Below are 23,985 nucleotides of genomic sequence, written 5' to 3'. Positions count from 1 at the left end.
CATATATGTTAATATAAGAAAGATATACAGTAAAATGTCAATAGTGACCATAGCTTGGCACTTTTCTCTTTTACTACTTTTCTTTGTTTTTTCTTGAGATGGAGTCTCGATCTGTCGCTCTGTCACCCAGGTTGGAGTACAGTGGCATGATCTCGACTCACTGTAAGCTCCGCCTCCCGGGTTCACGCCATTCTCCTGCCTCAGCCTCCCGAGTAGCTGGGACTACAGGTGCGTGCCGCCACACCCAGCTAATTTTTTGTATTTTTAATAGAGACAGGGTTTCACCGTATTAGCCAGGATGGTCTCGATCTCCTGACCTCGTGATCCGCCTGCCTCAGCCTCCCAAAGTGCTGGGATTACAGGCGTGAGCCACCACGCCCAGCCTCTTTTACTACTTTTCAAAATGTATTTTCCAAGCTTACTACAAATAAGTATATATTACTTTTATAAGCAGAGGAAAAAATTTTACTAGCAGCCAGGATGTCAAGACTATTTTAAGCATGTTATCCTATAATAATGTATTAATTTTATGAAATGCTTCCATTTGACTTTCAATTTGTTAGGCCTTCTACTGCAAGGGTTTGGTAATCATAGCAATCACTGAAGCCATTCAGCCAGAACCGAGAGTAATGTCATTCACAGATGCTGCTTGTTATGTTTTATAGATCATTCTTACCCTTATCACCCTGTGCTCCCCAAACTAAGAGGAGTCAGAGCAGAAAGTGAACAAATGTGAAAAGAAATACCTTATTTCAGAAAGAAACTACTCAAAGAAAGACTCCCACCCTATGGGATATACTAAACCTAAAGATATCAAAAGGAATACAGTCTTCCAAGTCTGTAAGCCTAATGCAGTCCAAGAGAAAAACAAAAATTAGAAGCAATTTTAAAATCTGTTGTGTAGCTAAAATTTCAAAGCATACCGTTTTATCACCAACAATTCAGCAAATAAGTAAATATACATCTATTTCCCCCTTGAAAGGAATTCTATTAATTGAGGTGGTTTTGTAAATTAGCACTAGGAACCATGATGCTCACCTTTTCTAGGATGGCCAGTGGCACTGTTGGCCTGGGTTTGATAAATTCCATCATTCTGTATACACACTAGATGAGAATCTGCTTCTGTACTGAAACTAGCTCCAATGCTAATGACATGCTCATTAGAAGAATTTAGTACTTTCATTACCTGGAAAAAAACAAAAACAACATTTGTTTAGAAACACTTTTAACATTGTATGCCTATTCTAAGAGCCACGTTCCTGACCAGCTTCATAATCGTCAAGCTTTGGTCTGGACAACTCCCTGGGAATGTTATAGAAACAAATGTTTTAAAATAAAATCACTTCAGTTGAACAGTAATCACCTCAATAAAACAGTAAGAAGAAAAAAAATACGATCAAACAGATTATTTACTAGCAAACAAATTCTATAATTTCAAAAACAATGTTTGTTGCCATAATACATTAGATAGTCTAATTCAAAACAAAAAATTTAACGTGACACAATTCTAAGGAACTCTAATGTTCAATAATTGTCATTTGAATAAAACAATTATACTTACATCGCTGTACTTTTTCCGTGGTATTTTTATGCAGCTTTTTCCCATTTCCATATGAATCAATAGTTGATCTATATTATGCAAGGTATACTGGTAATTTCGAAGGTCCTACATAGAATAATCGCATTACCATAAACTACTAACCATGAGCATTTTTCCATCCATTAAATCCTTCTTTAAGAAATCCTTCTCCACAACAGTAATAAAGAATATGATTCTCAGGAAAAATTTTGTAGTATTTAGGGTATCTCCTCTTTCTAGTTACAGAACTTCCAAAATAGAAAAGGTCTTCAAACTACGCATGGATAAATACAAGTGAGTCCACTGAAATATTTTTCTACGGTAACAGGGAAACACAAAATTACAAAAAGTATAAGTGGAAGGGAACTTTAGGTATCATCTAATCCAACACTTCCTATTATAAACGAGAAAACTAAGGTCATAATTTGCTCAAAATCACAAGACTGACTGACTTTACTAATACATTTACAAAAGTTTCAACAACTTTAAGAGGTCTGTATAGAGTTATTACATTACCTAAACATCCAAGAACTGCAGGAGAATGAATCAAAAGGCAATTAGAATCAGGTACACATACATGAGGAGATAGTATGTTCTAAAAAAGCAATTCATCAAAAACTGAGCACTAATATGTTAAAATAATTAGGATTTATTGTAAATGAATGGTCATTATACCAAACATGGCAAATTAAAGTAGGAAAATATAAATGTGTAAACTTTGCTAAATAAAGTTTTAAAGTAACAGTATAAAAACACCTAATAAAATAGTTCAATTACTCACAACAAGTAAGTTCATAATAGTGTGTCCTATTTCTCCAAAAAGAGATTTTCGGCCTCTGATACTTGTTAGAGGAGCAGGATATGCTACACATAAGAAAGGAAAACTGGTTACTACAACAACAAAAAAAAGCCCAAATTATTGAATTTATTACCTTCAATTCTCATTCTACAAACAAACATTATGTAAAAATATCATCCAATCAGTTCTTAAGGGAGAGAGAGAATTTTTTTTTTTTTTTTTTTTTTTTTTGAGACAAGGTCTCACTCTGTTGCCCAAGCTGGAATGCAGCGGTACGATCTCGATTCATTGCAACCTCCGCTTCCAGGATTCAAGCAAGTCTCCTGCCTCAGCCTCCCAAGTAGCTGGGATTATAGGCGCATGTCACCACGCCCGGCTAATTTTTGTATTTTTAGTAGAGACAGGGTTTCACCATATTGGCCAGGCTGGTCTCAACCTCCTGACCTCAGGTGATCTGCCCACCTTGGCCTCCCAAAGTGCTGGAATTACAGGAATGAGCAACCACACCCAGGCAAGAGATAATATTAACACTTACTGTTTATCTATGTATCTACTAGATGCTACATTGAACTGGGAACTATACATACGTTACCTTATTTAAATCCAGCAACAACCTAATGAGTGTGTCTATACTATTTCATAAATGAGAAAGTTGAGACACAGAAATGAATCAACTTGTTCCTAGTGGCTAAGTTAATAATTGGTGAAACAGATTTGGAACTAGGCTTGTCTGATTCCAAAGTATTTAATCTTTTCATTATACATCTTGTTTCTGCAAAATTATAGGGGGTGGAAAATTACGATAACTGGTTAGAACTCTATAAATTTCTGATAATTTAAAGATAAATACAAAGAACTAAAGACTTTTAAGGCATTCATAATTAATATTCAATTGTGCTAATTTATGAATGGTCGTAAACTTTTAGAGTTCTTGGTTCAGCATGATAAAAGAAATATACAGATAGAGTCAGGGAAACTAATGCACAAAAAGGGAAGGGACATGAGGTTGGTTACCTAACTATGTTCTTTCTTTAGAGCAACATAAATACTGGACACCAAAAAGGAAATGAGACCTTACTGGCAATGCAGCAGGGATTCTGAAGGAAAGAAGGCAAGACTATTTCTATAGTGATAACACACAGACACATTTGTAACCTTCAGTTCTCAAGTTAGGTCTTAAGCAAACTAATCTCTTTAATGTCTATTACACAAATACACTTCCTTAAAATTCTAAAGAAGCACCACATACCCAACATTAGCTGCTTTAAAGACTTAAGTCAAAGTAGTCATATTCTTGCTAGTACAAACATATTTTGTAATTCTAAAAAGGCAACTAAGTTATTTGAAGGACAGTGGGTCTAGATTCGAAAAAAATACAAGACATTAGTGTTAAAAGACATACAAATGATAAAGGACATGATTAACTGCTAACTTTTTGCCTTATATGAATAAGGGGGCATCCTTTGCAATATGAAGAGGTAATTTTGTTTAAAACACTGTTCTCAACAGGTTACAGCTTAGAATGACATACTATCTGAGTTACAAAGGGACCTCATAAATCATCTATTTGAACATTTAATGGTATTCAAAACCAGTGATCTCAGAATAAAACCACAGATATTTTCAAAAGCATTTAAAAATTACTAATTTGAGACAGTTACTTTCAGTCTTTATTCTTGGGACTTTAACTTTCCCATTAGTTTTTTCAAATGTATGTTACCTCTGTAACAAAATACACACACACACACACACACACACAGAGTTCACATCTAAAAAGACATGGGCACCAATAATGTCAAAGTGCCAGTCTATGTAAAATCTAGTAGAACAGAAAGAATTCAGAAAACAGCTGAGGCGAATTAACTATTATATATAACTGACAATTTCCCCTCATTACTACTAAATAGCTTATCATAGCTTTGCAGTTCCAATCCCTATGATTTATGAGAAGCCCTTCATATTGCTCCATGATTCTCCAACCTTCAGTGTGAGAAAACCAGACTATCTAGAAGTGCTACTGGCAAAAATACTGGCCATACTTACAGACATGTTCCATAATAATTTGATTAGCTAGTTTATTCCCCTAATCTTCTATTAAAAAATATTAAATCAGAGGCAAAATACTGGGTTGAATTGATGAAACATTTGGCTTAAAGTGAAATGTCTTAAGCTCTTTGGTTCACACAGTACGAAACCTGAGATGCAAATTAAATTTTGTTACTTTTCCCACAAGTTAATAGCATCACACATGTAAATCTTAAATGGTAAGGAACACCCATCCCCAAAATCACAATTTAATAAAATTTGCCAAATAGATTATCCCTTTTTTTTAATTTGTCTATTCTGAAATAGTAATCACCACTTTTATAGCTTCTCAACATTTAATTTTCCTCCAAGAAAATCCCTACCAACTTATATCAGAATCAAATGTCTAAAAAGTTCATTAGACGTGATGTACTTCAAATGCAATAAATATATTTCTTGAAAAAAGTCAGAGATAAAAGATACAGTGGGAATTCAAAAAAGTTTCACACTAGAAATGATTCTAACTCAGAAATAACCATATATATAAACATCACAGCAGCTTTAGAATGACCAGTTGTGTCAAGGGTAGATAAGTAAATACACACACATGCCCATACACATGAATGATACAGGCTATATCACCTTTGAGAGATAAACATCAGAATATAAAAATAAGAATAATCAAGCTTAGAAAAATAACCACAATTTCTAAGTACTTCCTTCCCTAAAAATAGTTAGCTTTTAATTATAGTCAGTAACTGAAAACAATAGCACTGCTAACCCAAAAATCCTTTATGTTTGGCTTTATAATATAGAAAAATGGAGAGAGGCAATGATTTACCTTCTTAATATGTAGGCAACATAACAAACTCCCAACAGTAGATACTTTTAAGAAAATTTTAGCAAAAGTAATTAACACATGTTGAACATTCCAACTCTAAAAACCTAAAATCCAAAATGCTCTAAACTCTGTAACTTTTTCTTCTTTTTTTTTTTTTGAGACGTAGTCTTGCTCTGTCATCCTGGCTGGAATGCAAAGGCACGATCTCAGCTCACTGCAAAGCTGCCTCCTAGGTTCAGGTGATTCTCCTGCCTCAGTCTCCTGAGTAGCTGGGATTACAGGCACCTGCCATCTCACCCAGCTAATTTTTGTATTTTTAGTAGAGACAGGGTTTCACCATGTTGACAAGGCTGGTCTCGAACTCCTGACCTCATGTGATCCACCCACCTTGGCCTCCCAAAGTGCTGGGATTATAGGTGTGAGCCACTTGCCCGGCCTATAGCTTTTTCAAATGCCAACGTGATGCTCAAAAGAAATGCTCACTGGAGCATTTCAGATTTTGAATTTGGGATGCTTAACTGGTATGTATTCTGTGAATATTCCAGAATCTAAAAAAGTCCAAAATCCAAAAAACTGATCCAATATATTTCAGATATGGCATACTCAACCTGTACTGTGAAAGTTTTCTGTTTTGTTCTGAAATTTAAGAAGAAAAGTTTTAGGTAATAAAATAACTTATGAACATCTAGAAACCTGAAGATATGCCACAGTTATCTAGACCAACCTGGTAGCAGAAGAGGGTTGTCTTAGAACTTTAAAAGCATAGCAAAATAAAAGTAGTTCCATTAATCCATTAAAATTGATGTTAATGATTCCCTGAAAGTCTTTACATTCTTTAAAAATATGCAATTTAACTTATTACTCTAAAACTTACCTTTATATTCTGCACCCAATCTCAACATTAAACGCATAGGAAAAACTTTTGCCCAGGGAATCTCAAGCTTCTGGATAAGAATTCCACAAAGAAAAGGATTACTTGGTAATGGGAGACCATCAAGTTTCTGAAAAGTAGGTGTAATAAACAGGAATCCTCCATGATCTTTGCTACTGAGAAAAATCTCAGTAAAGGTAATACTGTCCAAGTTTTCTATGTATTTTCCTGCAAAATAAAATCATTAGTAAAAAGATTTTAAGTTGTTTTGTTATTGTTTTGAAGACATGTTCTGAGTTTGAATATCCCAATATAAACTGTCTTAAGTTAAGACACTATAGATTTTTTTTTCTTGTTTCTGTTCTTGCAAAAGCATCTATTAAATACCTTCTGTACACAAAGCTCCCAGTTATTCCTGGATATTGGGGATTATGAACAAAAACTTGAAAATGTTTCCAACCGTTGTTTTTCTCCTTACTGCATGATCTTGTGAAAAATTATCAAATCTCCTAGTCTTGTACAGACAGTAAGGAAATTACATAGATACATTTAAAAAACAAGGAGGCAGGCCAGGCACAGTGGCTCACGCCTGTAATCCCAGCACTTTGGGAGACTGAGGCAGGTGGGTCACTTGAGATCAGGAGTTCTAGACCAGCCTGGCCAGCATGCTGAAACCCTGCCTCTACTAAAAATACAAAAAGTAGCTGGGCATGATGGCAAGTGCCTGTAATCCCAACTACTTGAGAGGCAGAGGCAGAAGAATCGCTTGAATCCGGGATGTAGAGGTTGCAGTGAGCCAAGATTGTGCCACTGCACTCCAGCCTGGGTGGAGACACTGTCTCAAAAAAAAAAAAAAAAAAAAATTCAAGGATATATTTCCATTTTTTAAATACAAAAATCTGCATATAGACACTAATCACATAAAATGTTAGTTTTAAAGAGACAAAGTAATTATTAAGCTATTTTCAGAAATCAGCAATCTCTTCAAGAAATAATTCTTTAGTATAGCTAGCACAGACAAAAGCATAAATGCCTTTAACAAATTTATCCATTCCCTAGTCTGAACAGTTCAAAATAAAATGCCATACCTTTTAGAGCATCCTTATATATGGTGATAAATAGTCTGAAGATGTCCTTAGGAATAGTATCTTCATTTGGCAAACGTAACAATAGAATAATAATTTCTGACTGTCCCAAGCCATGCAATCCATTGGTTGAAAAGTACCAATATTTGTCTGAGGAATCTTAGATGATAAAAGAATATAACTATTAAGGTCAACTTCTATTAACCAAAAAACTAAGAACAATTGTTTCTGCATTTAACTTTTCTTTTTTTTTTTTTTAAAGCAGAGACAGGGTTTCGCCATGTTGGCCAAATTGGTCTCGAACTCCTGACCTCAAGTGATCCACCCACCTTGGCCTCCCAAAGTGCTAGGATTACAAGCATGAGCCACCACACCCAGCCATAACTTTTCAAATTCCTTGTGTTCCCAAAGTTCTTCTTACGAAAACCTTAAATTGAATTGTGTAAGATTCATATAAAGAAAAAGGATTATCATAGGGAGCCAATTAATAAATAACATTAAAATAAAAGATGCACTAAATGCTGAAATGTAGTGGATAAGAATCTAGTTTCAAACAGAATGAAAAGCTGACAGATGCATTATGGAGTAGTGAGGATTATTAATCATTAAGGATTACTTCCTTACTCTTTAATTAGGTCACATGTCACTTACTTTAAAACTGTCTTTACTGCTACTAAATCAGAATTGCTGCTTATTTCAGTTACTAAATTTCAATTTATCTAAAAGCCACAGGAGATACAGTCAATTGTAACATGAGAATCAAAATACAGCTCAGCTATATAAGCTCATGACCTAAACCTGAGATTGACTGAGGGATGCTAACACAAATCTGTAAGCTCATGTTTCAAGTCGTACTGAACATAAATTTGCAAAATTTATTTACAGTCACATATGGCTGAAAAACCAATATCCAATCCTGCTTATTTTTCACCAATGCCAGTCAAAATCTAACCTGAAGATGTAATTAATTGAGAAATCCTGCTTACCAATTAAGGAAATAAGGATAAATTATTACTTACAAAATACGAATTTGACATTCACGAGCAGATTTGCATTTAGGACAAATGTAACAGGATGAAAGCCTTCACCTTCAAGAAGCAAAATGATCTGCTCATGAGATGGATGTTCTTCTACTACAGGCACTAAATGATGAAAGTAATATATTAATCAGGATAAATATCCTGTTAAATATGCTTACAAATGAGAAAAAAACAAATTCATAAATCCACCAGTGGCCTGATCAAATTTAAAAACAAAAGCAAACATGTTTCATAAAATCAGTCAACAACCTAGACAACTGTTAAATAGTAATTTTTACTTTTCTTTCCATGTAAAGTTATTAATACTGTAATGCATATAGTATATTTACACTATGTTGATTAAACAGCAAATGTATACAATTTTAGCACCTTCAAAGTTTTAAGACAAACGTTTTTATAAAGTGGATTCCAGTTTGGCAGGCACTCCATTTATAATTTTTGAAATGTACAAGTCTGTGAAAGTAGTCTAGACCCACGTTATATATGCTGCTTGCTACCACATGCCTGTGTCAGCACTTGCTACTATATGCCTATATCAGTGACCAGGTAGCAAAAAAATAAATTAAAATAAAATAAAAAATCTTGACAATCAATAGAAAGATACGCATGGCACACAAAGAACAGGGCTTACTATATTTTTGCCACTACACCTAGATTCATGTAATGGCTCCTGCTGACAGAACAGAGATCCGAAGCTTCATTCCCCTACACTATCACACAGAGAACCGCCATGTGACATAATGCCTGGAGTGACAAGTGTCTATCCTAGAAACCACTCTGGGGTGGGGGTTAGCCATAGAATCTCCTGCTTGAAAAGGACCTTAGAAATCATCTAGGTTCTCTCTATTTACGAAGGAAACTGAGGCCCAAGGAGATTAAATAACACATTACAAGTCATAGATGTAACAAGTAGCAGACAAGGAACTAAACTTCCTAGCTTTGCCGTCCAATCTAATGCTCTTTTCTTTAGGTATCATGCTCATTAAAAAAAAAAAAAAAAGTAATAATACGGTGTCAAAATTCTAATACAATGGAAACATTTCTTCAGACTAAAAGTCTATGAGCTTCCCTATTGCATTGGAGTTTGTGTCATTTTAAATTAGGGAGCCAGATGTGATAAATGGATCATAAAAGTCCAAATACTTTTAGAATTTGTTTTTAATATAGTAAGACTTTCTGTAAACAAGTTACCAGCCCTAGTACATATTGCAACCAAAGTAAGTTTTAAGAAAATCCATTTTATATGTCACAGACAAAATTGATCAATATATATTTTTTAATTTTTTAAAATTTAAATAACTGCTCTCCTACCTGATCCCTTTTCTCCAGATGCAACCAGAAGTGGGGGCAAACTGTCCTCATCATTAGGTAGAAGACTAATCTTATTGCAAACGTACTTGTTAATATCACACAGTAACCTATAATCTGAAATACCAGCAATAGGTAAATTGCTGTTAACTAAGGCAACAGTAGCACTAGATGGTTCTTCAATTTCTGCAAAAACATCATTATCTAGTGTAAATGAACCAGAAGTAGGTAACCCCTCATTTCCTGTGTTTATAGGCAATTTTTCCACTGATGGAACCTGAGAAATAGGACTCTGAATTATCTCATTTCTTGTAATATCTCCTGTCTCATTGTTTGGTTTTTCCACTGTAGTAGAATGGGAATGATCCACTGTGTTTACTGTCTGTAAAACATGGAATAAAAAAATTAACAAATCAGTTCATATTCTCTGTTCAACTATGAAATGAGATCACTATAGCCAAACATCTTTTTGGTAAGAATAAAACCAAAATGGGTTCAGAAATTCTCTTAAAGTCAAATTTCCCAAGAAACAGTACCATTTTGATTCTTCAAATTCAGGAGCATAACATATTTAGAAGTATAAAGTTTTAGTTTTACTGCATGCTCAGGTAGGTATTAATGACTTTAATATTAAGACTGGGAAAAATGAGGCAAGAAGAACTTCAAGATCCCATATCATATCACACAGTGAGCAAGCTTAGTTCAATCCAAGGCTCCCCTTCTCATGATAGCCAAAAACCCTTGGGTGGGTAGGGAGGAGGGACAAGGTAGGAGGAAGGGGAGGGGAGTGGTTAGGAAGCAGCCCATTAGCTGTATTCCACAAGAGTAACCACCTGGAATAAACTACCCATAAAGACTATTTCAAAAAAGCCTTTTTCTTTTTAGACTGTACAAAGTCAATATGAAATAAGAACCATTTACGAACTCAATATTTACTAGCCTGTTCAGAGTTTTCATTAATATAGATTGACAGTAGGTGCTAGCTAGGAAACATACCCATGGTAATTACAGCTATTTGTAAAGTGTAGCTCATGAACTCTTGACAAACAGTGTATGTTTCTACCAAATATAAACTTCAACAGAGCCGGTAAGTATCCATCTTTTTTTTTCTTTTTTTGAGATGGAGTCTCACCCTGTTATCAGGCTGCAGTGCAGTAGTGCAATCTTGGCCCACTGCAACCTCTGCCTCCTGGGTTCAAGTGATTTTCTCCTGCCTCAGCCTGCCCTAGTAGTTGAGATTACAGGCATGCGTCACAACACCTGGGTAATTTTTGTATTTTTTTTAGTATAGACGGGGTTTTGCCATGTTGGTCAGGCGGTCTTGAACTCCTGACCTCAGGTGATTCACCCACCTCAGCCTCCCAAAGTACTGAGATTACAGGGGTGAGCCACCGCAGCCGACCTAGTATCCATCTTTTCTAATATATGTATGTAGCTAGAATCAACCAGGTGACTGGCACAGAGTAGATGCTCAATAAATCTATTTAATGCATAAAACATTACTAATTCATACATTTATACTTGCTTCTATGAGTATGTGCCACTTTACAATGAGAATTCTTAGTGATCTGGGATTCTGTATTATATATCTTATGTTTAACATCTAGCACATTTATGCAAATGCAAGCATAAGTTATCATCATCACATACTTTCTTGAATGTTTGAAAATAACTAAATAGATCTTAGTATAAATTAAATTACTAAATCTGTTACATTTCCCCAAACCAGTGGTTCTCAAAATGTGGTCTAGAGATCCCTGGGGTCTCCAAGACCCTTTCAGGGAATTGGTGCTGTCCTACGATTTTTTTTATATAATTTAACCAAAAAAAAATGTATCACAACACACAGAATGTAGAACCAGATGTGAGAATATGTTTGTCTTCTATTAAGTCAGGCATTAAAGAAATTGGCAAAAAGGCAAACAATGCCTCTATTCTCACTAAATTTTTGTTCTGAAAAACTTTTTTCATAAAATACTATTTCTGCTAATGTAATAGCCTTATTTTGTAATTAGTTAATAAATATTTAAATTTCTGAATTTTAATTTTAATATAGTAATTATCAATAGGTATAACCCACGAAACCTATAGTGCTTTAGGGTGCTCAATAACTTTTAAGAGTATAAAGGGGTCCTGAGGCCGAAAGTGTGAGAACCAGTCCCTTAAACTGACATTTAAAAAAGTAAAATCTGGGCCAGGTGCGGTGGCTCACTCCTGTTACAACCAGCATTTTAGGAGGCCGAGATGGGCAGATAACTTGAGGTCAGGAGTTTGAGACCAGCTGGCCAACATGGTGAAACCTCATCTCTACTAAAAATACAAAAATTAGCCAGGTGTGGTGGTGGGTGCCTGTAATCCCAGCTACCCGGGAGGCTGTGGCAGTAGAATCGCTTGAACCCGGGAGGCGGAGGTTGCAGTGAGCTGAAATTGCGCCATTACACTCCAGCCTGGGCGACAGAGACTCCATCTCAAAAAAAAAAAAAAAAAAAAAAAAAAAAGGTAAAATCTGCCAGGTGTGGTGATTTATACCTGTAATCTCAAAGACTCAGGAGGACGAGATGGGAGGATTACTAAAGATCAGGAGTTTGAGACTAGCCTAGGCAAAATAGTGAGACCATGTCTCTTTAAAAAAAAAAAAAAAAAAAGTAATTAAAAAAAATATATATATATTTTTTTAAACAGTAAAGTCTAAACCAGGCATGGTGGCTCACATCTGTAATCCCAGCTACTTGGGAGGCTGAGGTGGAAGCATCACCTGAGCCCAGGAGTTAGAGGCTGCAGTGAGTGGTAATTATGCCACTGCACTTCAGCCTGGACAACACAGCAAGACTATCTCTCTTTTTTTTTTTAAGGGGATAAAATCTAAAATGTATTCAGTATATCAATACATCTCTTATTTTAGGAAGCTCAAAGTGTTTTTTAAAAAAAAAAGTACTCTAATAATCACACCAGGAATTATCTATGAAATAAAATTTTATTTAGTCAATAAGTTATTCTTTGAATTCCTTACCACAGGCATATCAGGTGAAAGAGGACTAAAGTCTTCAGAACATCTTTTACTTCCAGATGATAATTTTGTTGTATCTGCAACTTCACCATTGGGCAGTATACCATCTGCAAACCATACTCTCTTCTGTTCTTTGGAGTACAGTCCTAGAATCCCAATTGAAAAAGTAAAACATTTTAATCTGGTAATATGACAATGATTTAATGCCAAATAGATCAGGAAATGTTTTCAAAAGCTTTTTGCTATCCACTGGCAATCCCTGAATTCTCAGGGCTACAAAGGTCTAGAGAAATAGCCTTTTGTGATCCCTCTACCCTGAGTGGAGTCTGTTTCTATCTAATTCATACAAAGGGAGCATATTAGACCAGGAATGGCCTTGGCTATCATATACTATGAAAAGGAAGGGACAGGAGATCTGTATAACTTCAGAGCATATTAGACCAGAGGTGGCTCTGGGAATCACTCTGAAGAGGAGTAGACAGGCAAGGTTACACCTTAAAGACAATGGGGAAGGAAGATTTAAAGCCTATATTATTGAGACTAAGTTTTTGTGAGTACGGAGTGGAGACTGAATAAAATTTAGGGACTAAGGTACAGTGATGAAAAGTGGAGTAGATTGAAGCATATATATATATATATATATATATAGGTTATCTATATATTCCTCATATATATATATATATAAAGAAAAAAAGAAATTTAAAACCTCAAAAAAGGTAACAGGATCACTTGAAATGTCTTAATATCACACGACATTTCTTACTTTTATTTAACAAGAGAAGTATAACATTTTTTGTTCTTATAATGCAGATACTGAATTTTATTAATACTTATTATTTCCTTCCAAATTTGAAGGAAATAACTAGACATCAGCATAAACATTTTTCTCTTTTCTTACAAAGCATCCATAGAGGAAGGTTATGAAAATCTCTGCCAGATGATTTTAGAACAATATTTTTTTTAAAAAAAGGTTCAATGTCTACTTTCCAGAACATAATAAAGATAACTCTGAAAAAATTGGAATTATATATGTATTTTTTTTGCAATGTAGGTAGACATATTAAATAACATATCTTTTTTGTATTTGCAATATTTTTATAATTTAATCATTTGGGTGATCAATATAAGAATATGCACATATTTTCAAACACAAATTATTCATCTTTAGGCTATAATATACAACCATATAATGCTGAGTCTCCTTATTTCATTATAATAAATGGAAAACAGTTACTGAGTAATAAACTGAAGTCCACAAAAATACAAGGATCCAAATTTGCCTTTATCTGACATTTATGGTTTTTTTCCAGCATGTAAGAGACTAATAATTCATATTTAAAGACATACATGTGCCTTACTCAAGATGCTAATTGATGACGGGTTGTAAAAAGGAGCAGATAACTCAATGATTTAAAAACAGATTTAAAAAACATTATTACTGTGGTAAAATACACAACTACAAATAGGTTTTTAAGGAAAAGGAGATAGAACAATTATTTACGTATTGCCTCTCAAACCCAAGCTCACCCTCTAAACTGGGCTCTTGGATGCCAGGCTGGAAGTCTGGAAAGTGCAATTCTCAGACTCTCGTTACTGGCTTTGGTCAGCTTTTTCCAATAGCAGGCACTGGTGGGAGACCACAAGGTGGGAAGAAATGAGAAGGAATTCTTTGTTTCTGGATCCTGCCAGGATCTTTGCAGCAGCAACACCGCTAGATACAGCTGCTAGACTCATGATTTTCAGTACTCCTAACATCAAATCTGGAGCTCTACTTTAGTTATCTGAGCACCAACTCTATGAGGCCTCTTGATGGTGCTGTGACCATGGCTTCTGACTCCAACATCTGCGATCCAAACACCTCCTGGTGCTCCTACACTGAGCTCTAACCTCTCCCCTTTTGTAGCCCCAAACTCCAGTTGTGGTGGTTGCTTCCTGCAGTTACTAATTGCTGAGGCACTTGAGCACAGCCTTTTTGCTCTTCCAGTCTTCCAGCCTGCATGTGTAACCAATTCCCTGTATTAAATCCCTCTTGATATTTAATCTGGTTTCTCTTTCCTGACTACATTAGAGAATTTCTGGCTACATTAGAGAATTTCTATTTTGATAATTTATCTTTAGTCTTAGACACAGCATTTTCTTCTATTACCTTCAACATTTGGTTGTTTAAGTGCTGAGACTGGCAAAGTTGTTGGTGAAGGTATACTGGACGTCTGGTTCTCCTGAGGAGGCTGGACAATAGTACATTCATCGGAATGATTAGATTTAAGATTAGAACCAGTTGGACTCATCATCCTTTCAAATGCCTGAGCTATAAAGGGGAAAACAATAGTGTTAAAATCTCAGATGTTTTTGTAATTTACTTCAAAGTAAATTTCAATAAATATTCTTTTTCAAGTTGTAACGAGAAAGAAAGAAATGGCTAATCAAGAAAAAGAAGTAGCACTTGGCAAAGATACTGTCTGAGTTGGCAGCATGCCACTTTGATAAGCTACCAATAAGTTATTTCAATATTATATCTAAAGTGTATATTTGATATCTACAGAGAATAACCCTTATTTAACATGACTATCTCTGTTTTCATCCTTGTACCCCTAGAGTCTATTTCCAACATAGTTTAGAGAGATTCTTTTAGACATAAATCATATCTCATTATTCCTCTGTTTAAAATCTTTTAATGGCTAAAGTGAAAATTTAAGTTGTTACAATGGCTCACAAGACCCAACATAATTCATCCCTACCTCCTCCACTTTCCCAGTTACATGTTTGACCTCATCTCTCACTACAATCCCACTCATTCGCTATGGTCCAGCCACCCAGACCTCCTTGTTCTTCAAGTAAGTACTCCTACAGCTTAGAATCTTTGCTCCTATTATTCCCTTGGCCTAGAATGTTCTTCTCATACTCACACAGCTTTATTATCTCACCTCCTTCAAGACTCTGCTCACATGTCATATTACCATAAAGCCTTACTCTGACCACATTATAAAAAATACTACCTAAGGCCAGGCACAGTGGCTCACGCTTATAATCCCAATACTTTGGGAGGCCAAAGCGGGTAGATCACTTAAGCTCAGGATTGCTTTGAGACCAGCCTGGGCAACATGGTGAAACCCCATTTCTATCATAAATACAAAAAATCGGCTGGGCGTGGTAGTGTGTGCCTGTGGTCCCAACTACTAGGGAGGCTGAGGTGGGAGGACTGCTTGAACCTGGGAGATGGAGGCTGCAAAGAGCTAAGTTCGCACAATTATACTCCAACCTGAGTGACAGAGTGAGACTCCATCTCAAAAAAAAAAAAATTCCTTTTGCCACTAATCTGTTAACTATCTATCACTCTTACACTTTTTAAATTTTTTAATTGAAGGTAGTATCACCATCTGATATCTTTTTGTTTACTATCCATCTCTACAAACATTCATAAATTTCATGAGAATATAGCTTCTATTTTGCTCTCAGCTTGAGCTTCAGAATGCAGAATAGTGCCTCAATACTGCTGAGTGATTCTTCATCCAAAAAACAAGGTACATTGATAGCTCTCCCTTCAGCATTTCTCCAAACTGATCTGCTATAAATGTTGCCACTGCTAAAACAATCTTCCTCAAGTGCCACTGAATGATGGCACTCATAAAATGGCTTCCATTAACCAAGTGAAGTCCAAACATCTTACTCTCAATTTCAAAGTAATTTCTAACTTGCCTCAAATCTACTTATTGACATTCACATGTGCGCTTCCTTGAAACTCACATAATCTCAGGACAGCTTTCTCATTATCTACTATCTCTATTCAAATTATCTTTTTCTTCCAATCTTTCATGTAGTGTGTCTCACAACCCATGAACCATCTTTCTCTTCTCATTTGATATCATTATTTTAAATGATCACTTCTATTATTTTCAACCCTAAAGCTGATATTAACTTTTATTTATGCTTTCCTGTGGCATATAAATTAATAATAAATAGCACCGTAAATGAAACTATATGCTATATCAAAATAGAATAAATTTAAACAGATAACTAAATAAACTAATTCCACAGTATTTTCTTTGATAAACCAAAGCTTGATTTCAGTATTCTACTGAATTTCTTTAATGATCATATCTTCTCCCCTCCTGGACCCTTAGAGTCAAAATATGTCTGAATGCTCACCCAAAAATCTGACCTGTCAACATAAATAACGTTTCAAATCCTCATGGATGTTTAATTTCTTTTTAATGGGGGAGATACTTATATGGGAGCTTGCTCTAAAATTTCTGAATTCTAGCAGATTGCCTTGGCTAACAGCACCAGCAGTCATCTTCTAGGCTACTGAAACAGCATAAGAAAAAACAAAACAACTATAAGCACTTAAACTGACCTCTTCATAAACAATGGCGGTAACATGGAAACATAAAAAGATTTACACTTTGTTATCTTCCAGAGCAGAAGTCAACAGCAGGGAGAAAAGCAGCTTACCTCAGGCTAACAGACTCACATCAGAGCTTTTTGAAGAATTGCTGAAAAAAGTTATCTTCATTCAAAAGAGAAAAACAAATTATTATCAGGTATTCATTCCCCCTGGCTAACAGGAAGCAGGGCCTGAGGTAGTGCACAGGTCTGGTCAAAAAAGGCCCAAGTAATATTTGCCAGGAATTAAACTGTCAACGAATCTTTGAAAATGCCAAGTGGTACTCAAAAGAATAAACATGGACTTGGGGGAAAAAAAACAACACACACACACACACACCCACACACACACAACCTGTGAGAACTCAAAGACCACCAGGACTACTGCTAATAATTGTAGCTAATTAGAGAGCCAAAGAAATAATGGGAAGTGTACATATGCAAAATTCTAAAGTTGAGAAAGCAAAAAAAGATATGAGACAAAAATGTGCAAATAGTGTGGCAGTCCTATGAATTTATAAAATCATAAATATTACCACCTTATCTTGTACTATCATTTTAGTTTGTTATTCTCTAAAGGGTTTGAACTATTATCTTGCCCTATGCTACTAATAAATAATATTGAGTACTACTTATTGGTAGGTATCTACAAGTGTTTATTTAGATTAAGATGATGAACATGACGATGATGACAAAAACAAATAGGCAGATGAAATGCAGCATTTAGGGACTTGGTACCTGTTAAAAGTTAATGAACTGCCACTCCAGAAACTGAATGCTTCCTTTCCAGACTGGTAGTATTAATTGTGAGAGTGGAACAAAAAGAAGAGAAACCAAGCCTTGGGATGTCCCACCTAAGCCAGATAATTCAACACTAGGTCCTTGCCTTAAGAAAATAAAGAAGTTTATCTTTGTCACAATCCAATTAATTTTAACATATATTCAATTACTGGAAGAAAATACATCAAGTTAATACTCACCTTTACTAATAGTTTCATAGCAGACTACACATACTCTTGCTTCCTTTTCTAGATATTGCAGTTTACTCTTCCTACTACAACAGACACCACAAAATACCTATAAAGAATAAAATACCAAATTTATTTTTGTTTCAAGAATACTTACACCATCTAGAACTAGAAATACCATTTGACCCAGCCATCCCATTACTGGGTATACACCCAAAGGATTATAAATCATGCTGCTATAAAGACACATGCACACGTATGTTTATTGTGGCACTATTCACAATAGCAAAGACTTGGAATCAACCCAAATGTCCATCAATGATAGACTGGATTAAGAAAATGTGGCACATATACACCATGGAATACTATGCAGCCGTAAAAAAGGATGAGTTCATGTCCCTTGTAGGGACACGGATGAAGCTGGAAACCATCATTCTCAGGAAACTATCGCAAGGATTGAAAACCAAACACCACATGTTCTTACTCATAGGTGGGAACTGAACAATGAAAACACGTGGACACAAGAAGGGGAACATCACACATCGGAGCCTGTCGTGGGGTGGGGGGAGAGATAGCATTAGGAGATATACCTAATGTAAATGACGAGTTAACGGGTGCAGCAGCACACCAACATGGCACATGTATACATACATAACAAACCAGCACATTATGCACATGTACCCTAGAACTTAAAGTATAATAATAAAAAATAAATAAATAAATAAAATAATACTTACACCTACTAGAGGCAGTGTGAAGAGGTCCTAAACCTAATTAACCAAAACTCTTTTTCCTTATTATATAAATCATTTCCTTATCACCATAATCATAGGTGGAATTCTTTTTTTTTGTAACTTAAATGAAGTTTCTGCAATTTGATACCATATTTCTGATAAGGAGAATTCCTCTAAATCAATTATGTTCATTGGAAAGGGAACAAAAACTATCTTTAATGAATAAGTTTACAATATTAAAAGTTCTTTGTAATTCTTCATTTAAAACTTTTTAAAGTAAAATATTATTTTGTTAAAAAAAATAGGATGGATCTGAAACCAACATATTACTGAAAAATCTGAATAAAAATGTAATAGGATTTCTATAGGCAAGCCTTAGAATTTATAGACAGTCTTTTTATCTTGGCTATTACCAGTCACAACTCAAGGTCAGCTTCAGTATTCTGTGGAAGCCAGTTTGCTCTGGAGTGTTTCCCTGGGCACTGATCACAACATTAGCTGTAGATTGGTCTTGAAATTAAATGTTTGAGGACAAAGGAGAATCTGACCAAATCTGGAATATTTAACGTGTCAATATTACAGAGATAAGAACAAATATTCTTAAATGTCACAAAAATTAGTAATTAAATAATTGTTTCTCATTTCCCAGCATGTAATTAATGCCCCTGACAATGTAATATTTATTCAACCATCAACCAATCTGCAAAATAACACTGCTTTATTTATTTCCCTGACTGGTAGATGAAAAACACTGATTTTAAACTAACTCAATCTTGTAATTATCTGTTAATCAGCCTTTTCTATCACATTATATTTGTTTAAAATGTCTCAAAAGAACAAAAGATTTAAAGATTTTTATAACTTACTTTCCCACATGCTCGGCAATGGTGTCGTCGTTTTGTAAAAGTAAATTTGACTTGGCAGTTCATACAGTTTGGAGCTTCTGAATCAGGAACCCAAGTAGGCTGCTTCTGGCCCAAAACCAAGCCTTCTTTGCAAGTATTTTCAGGTAGAGAATCTTCATTTGCAGTTAGAGAACTAGATCCACCTTCAGAATTACTTTCTATATCAATGTAGTTAGAGTTGAAGCTAACCTGAGGATCAGCTGTAGAATCCACAGCGCAAGTGACTGGAACAACGGTGTCTGCTATGCTGGGTTCACTTTCTATTGTATTTGGAACATCTGGCTTATTCAGGTCTTTTGAACACCTTGTTCTTGATGGAAGGCCAAACAATTGCTTAGGTCTGGCCCCTCCAACAGATTGACTATTAGTATCAGAGACTGATAATTCATTTGTAATCTCAGACTTACTGGTAAGTAACCCTTGTTCAATTGGAATTGTGCTTTTTTCTCCTAAAGAAAGGCCATTTTCTATTGCATTTTGTTTATCAACTGTTTCACAAATTATATTAATACCATGACTTTCCCCAATAGCTCCTGCTTCTGCATTGAAATATATATTATTGATGTTTCCATCATCTAAGTCTTTCATATCTATATGATTCATTTGCAATTTAGAGTCATTTACATTTTCTTCAAAAGACTTTATGTTAGTGGTCTGAAGATACTGTTCTGTCAGAAATGCATCAAGTTCAGCATCACTAATTAGTGTGCCACTTTTTGTGCCTTCATCAATATTAAAGTAATCTAAGTCTTGTCCATCCATATCAATGCTTGAAAAAGTATTAATAAAACCCTCACAACAATCAGAAGACTCTAGGACATTAGTGCCAGAAAGCCCCTCTTGAGATTCTACAACTGTAGAATTGGTGTCACCACCATCCAAAGACGCAACTCTGATTACCGTTTGGTCAGGATCTATCTTTCTGTCTTCCATCCCTTCAATTAATGGCTGAAGGACTATGTTTTTACATTTTTCCTGTTTCAAAAGATCAGTCTCCTTGAATGGTTCCCCACCTAGAACAACACTGTTCTGTATTTCTTCACGTATAGTCATAGCATCTTGTATATTATCTTTATGTTCATGCTGAGGTAAAAAATCACCCCGTGCTTTACTTTCAATTAATGATCCGCACATAGACCCAGATACGGGAAGACAGGACAATGAGGACTGTACATCTTCACCTGAAACATGTAAAGCTGAAGAGGAATCTTGGATTACATCATTATCCTTAAGGTCTAAATTTCTTGAGTCTTCTTGTGCAGATTGTTCTATAAATATAACAGTCTTATCTTCCTGAAAGGAAAAGTCAGGTAATTTGAAATTTTCATCTCTTGAATTTAAATCATTTAAGCATAAATCTTCATTTTTTGGAAGGCTGAAGGTCAAAGCACTTGTCTTGCCCTCTTCTTTTAAACATTCTGCAGCGGTTATGACTGCCACACCTACTTCCTCTTTTACTAAGCCATCATCTTTTAGTAATTCACATGGCTGGCTCTTGTGTTGTAGCTTGTCTTTGGCATCAAACATTTTGGAACTTTGCTGAGTCAAAGCAGATGACATGTTAAAATCAACAATTGGTTCTAAGTGATTAAAGATCTTTTTATCTTTTAAATTTTCTGTTCCACTGTAATTACAGGAATCGGAAAGTGTATCTACTTTTATACCCAATTCTTTTATTTCTCCGATTTCTCTATTTTGTAATTCAGAACTGGTATCATTCTGTGGTTCTCTGACAGTATCACTATCATGGTCTGTTGAAGAAACACAGGGAGTATCTGACACTGAAGATAAATCCAATCCAATCAAGGAATCTGCATTAGACTTAAAATCATCTGGCAATAATTTTTTAATATCTTCTTCACTATTAGTTGCATGAACTAAGTTACCCATGTCACTTATCAGATCACAGATAGGTTTACTACATCGTCCCATATATAAAGGCTGGATTTCATCTGAAGTACCACCATCCACAGAAGAAAGAAGATCAAGTCCTGTTACATTTTTTTCATTTTGTATAGAAGTAAGTCCCTTGAGTGATTTTTCATTGAGGGAACTCTCATTTATTTCATAGCTTGTTTCTGATGAGGCACAACTATTAATACATTGTTGGTCTCTTGGGAGCAATGAAGTTGGCTGTGAGGAAGCCAACTCTGAAGAAACTGAGCAGTGGTTAGAATCATATGCATTTTGTACATCTTGAAGATAATCTTGTTCATCTGAAATAGAGTAACAGTGTTATTCGGGAGACTCAAATCAAATAAAAATTATTAAACATACTATGTTTCCCAAGACTTCTAAACTAAATAAGCTTTTTTTTAAAGAACACAGATTATCCTTTTGCAAAGCAGAAATAACCTCCAAAACTATTTTTTTATTTCCTTTACAGCATTTATTTTTATCTGAAATTATCTTGTTTATGATTGTTGACTGTTTCAACTACAAAATAAGTGTCACAAGTGCAGGGACCTTGTCTTTTTTTCTGACTTATACCCCCATTGCTTAGAATAGTTTCTGAAACTTAAGTGTTCAAGAAACGACTGACTGAATAAATGAACGTTCTTAGATCTTGATCTCATGCATAGTTGCTCTAATAATTTGATCTTGATCTTTCCTTTGTTTGTGAGGACTCCTCAAGCTGGCTTTCTACTTGTTCATTTTTCTATCACCTGGATCCTACCCTCGCTCCCCTGTGGTGCTCTAATTGAGGTTGCCAATTGTAGTAGTATCACACACTATGGCCATAGTGATGGGCATGTGATTGTTTCAAGCTGGGCCACTTAGGGGCATTCTCCTGATACTCCGAATTTGAAGAAGGGAAGAAGGACACTTCTCGGGGGCAGTGTGAATCTGGAGCTGTTGGTGGCCATAGCCACATCCAGATAAAATAAGCCAATAGTTCTGCATGGCCAGGGAGGCCTCAGGAAACTTACAATCGTGGCAGAAGGCAAAGGAGAAGCACCTTCTTCACAAGGCAGCAGGAGAGAGAACCCGAAGCTATGTTTATTTGATTTTAAAGTACTTTCTAGTTTTCACTTTTGAATGCAGATACCGTAAGTGATAAAAATTCCACTCAAAATAACTTAGTTGTCGCCAGGCATGGTGGCTTACAACTGTAATCCCAGCACTTTGGGAAGCCATGGTGGGAGGATAACTTGAGACCAGGAGTTCAAGACCAGCCTACAACACAGTGAGACCTCATCTGTAAAAAAATATACATATTTTTAAATTAGCCAGGCATGGTGGCACACACTTGTGGTCCCAGCTACTCAGAAGGCTGAGGTGAGAGGATTGCCTGAGCGCAGGAATTCAAGGCTGCAGTGAGCTTATGACTGTACCATTGCACTCCGGCCAGGGTGAAAGAGCAAGACCCTGTCTCTCAGAAAAAAAAAGAAACTTAGTTGCACTATAAAAACTAGACTAAGGAAGAGCTGAAAAACAATCTAACCCCTGTGTTCTGTCTTCCAGTTTCCTAGTCTTCATTTTATAGAAAATACAGCCAGGCGCGGTGGCTCATGCCTATAAGCCCAGCACTTTGGAAGGCTGAGGCAGGCGGATCACCTGAGGCCAAGAGTTTAAGACCAGCCTGGCCAACATGGTGAAACCCCATCTCTACCAAAAATACAAAAATTAGGCTGGGCGCGGTAGCTCACGTCTGTAATCCAGCACTTTGGGAGGCTGAGGCAGGTGGATAACAAGGAGTTCGAGACCAGCCTGGCCAATATGGTGAAACCCCGTTTCTACTTAAAATACGAAAATTAGCTGGGCACGGTGGTGGGCACCTGTAATCCCAGCTACTTGGGAGGCTGAGGCAGGAGAATCGCTTGAACCTGGGAGGCAGAAGTTGCAGTGAGCCAAGATCGCGCCACTGCACTCCAGCTTGGGCAACAGAACGAGACTCTGTCTCAAAAACAAACAAACAAAAAACTAGCCAGGCATGGTGGCAGGCGCCTGTAATCCCAGCTCCTTGGGAGGCTGAGGCAGAAGAATTGCTTGAACCCGGGAGGCAGAGGTTGCAGTGAGATGAGATGGCGCCACTGCACTCCAGCCTGGGCAACAACAGTGAAACTCCATCTCAAAAAAGAAATAATAATAAAATAAAATACCATCTCTTGTTGTAATGAAATACCAATTTATGCAGAACTCTTAGGTTGCTTTTAGCTTGTTCATATGTTGGTTTTAAAGGTCTTTCTGGGGCCAAGCACATGGCTCATGCCTATAATCCCAACATTTTGGGAGGCGGAGGCAGGAGGATTGCCCAGAATTCAAGACGAGCCTGGGCAACATAGGAAGGTTCTGTCTTTACAAATAATTGAAAAATTAGCCAGCATGGTGGCATGCACCTGTGTTACCACTTGGAGGCTGAGGTGGGAGGAATGCTTGAGCCCAGGAGGTTGAGGCTGCAGTGAGGCTGATTGTGCCACTGCACTTTAGCCTGGGTGA

At 36.1% G+C, this 23,985-nt stretch overlaps 1 protein-coding gene across 1 annotated transcript in view; it reads right to left on the bottom strand.

Moving 5' to 3' along the window:
* Positions 1 to 23,985, bottom strand: part of ZFYVE16 (zinc finger, FYVE domain containing 16) — a 65,088-nt gene that overhangs the window by 20,524 nt on the left and 20,579 nt on the right. Inside the window, exons 3-13 of the mRNA XM_011995554.1 lie at positions 19,507 to 21,761; positions 17,919 to 18,015; positions 14,702 to 14,863; positions 12,559 to 12,701; positions 9,552 to 9,930; positions 8,220 to 8,342; positions 7,204 to 7,359; positions 6,119 to 6,343; positions 2,361 to 2,443; positions 1,562 to 1,666; positions 1,039 to 1,186 (exon numbers count right to left, since the gene is read on the bottom strand). Of these exons, the coding sequence (XP_011850944.1) occupies positions 1,039 to 1,186; positions 1,562 to 1,666; positions 2,361 to 2,443; positions 6,119 to 6,343; positions 7,204 to 7,359; positions 8,220 to 8,342; positions 9,552 to 9,930; positions 12,559 to 12,701; positions 14,702 to 14,863; positions 17,919 to 18,015; positions 19,507 to 21,761 (3,876 nt within the window). The remainder of the gene's footprint in view (positions 1 to 1,038; positions 1,187 to 1,561; positions 1,667 to 2,360; positions 2,444 to 6,118; positions 6,344 to 7,203; positions 7,360 to 8,219; positions 8,343 to 9,551; positions 9,931 to 12,558; positions 12,702 to 14,701; positions 14,864 to 17,918; positions 18,016 to 19,506; positions 21,762 to 23,985) is intronic.

The sequence above is a fragment of the Mandrillus leucophaeus genome, unplaced genomic scaffold (genome assembly GCF_000951045.1).
Source record: "Mandrillus leucophaeus isolate KB7577 unplaced genomic scaffold, Mleu.le_1.0 Scaffold491, whole genome shotgun sequence".
Taxonomy (NCBI): domain Eukaryota; kingdom Metazoa; phylum Chordata; class Mammalia; order Primates; family Cercopithecidae; genus Mandrillus; species Mandrillus leucophaeus.
Note: the sequence above shows the minus strand (reverse complement) of the source record. Positions and strands in the feature narration are given on the sequence as shown.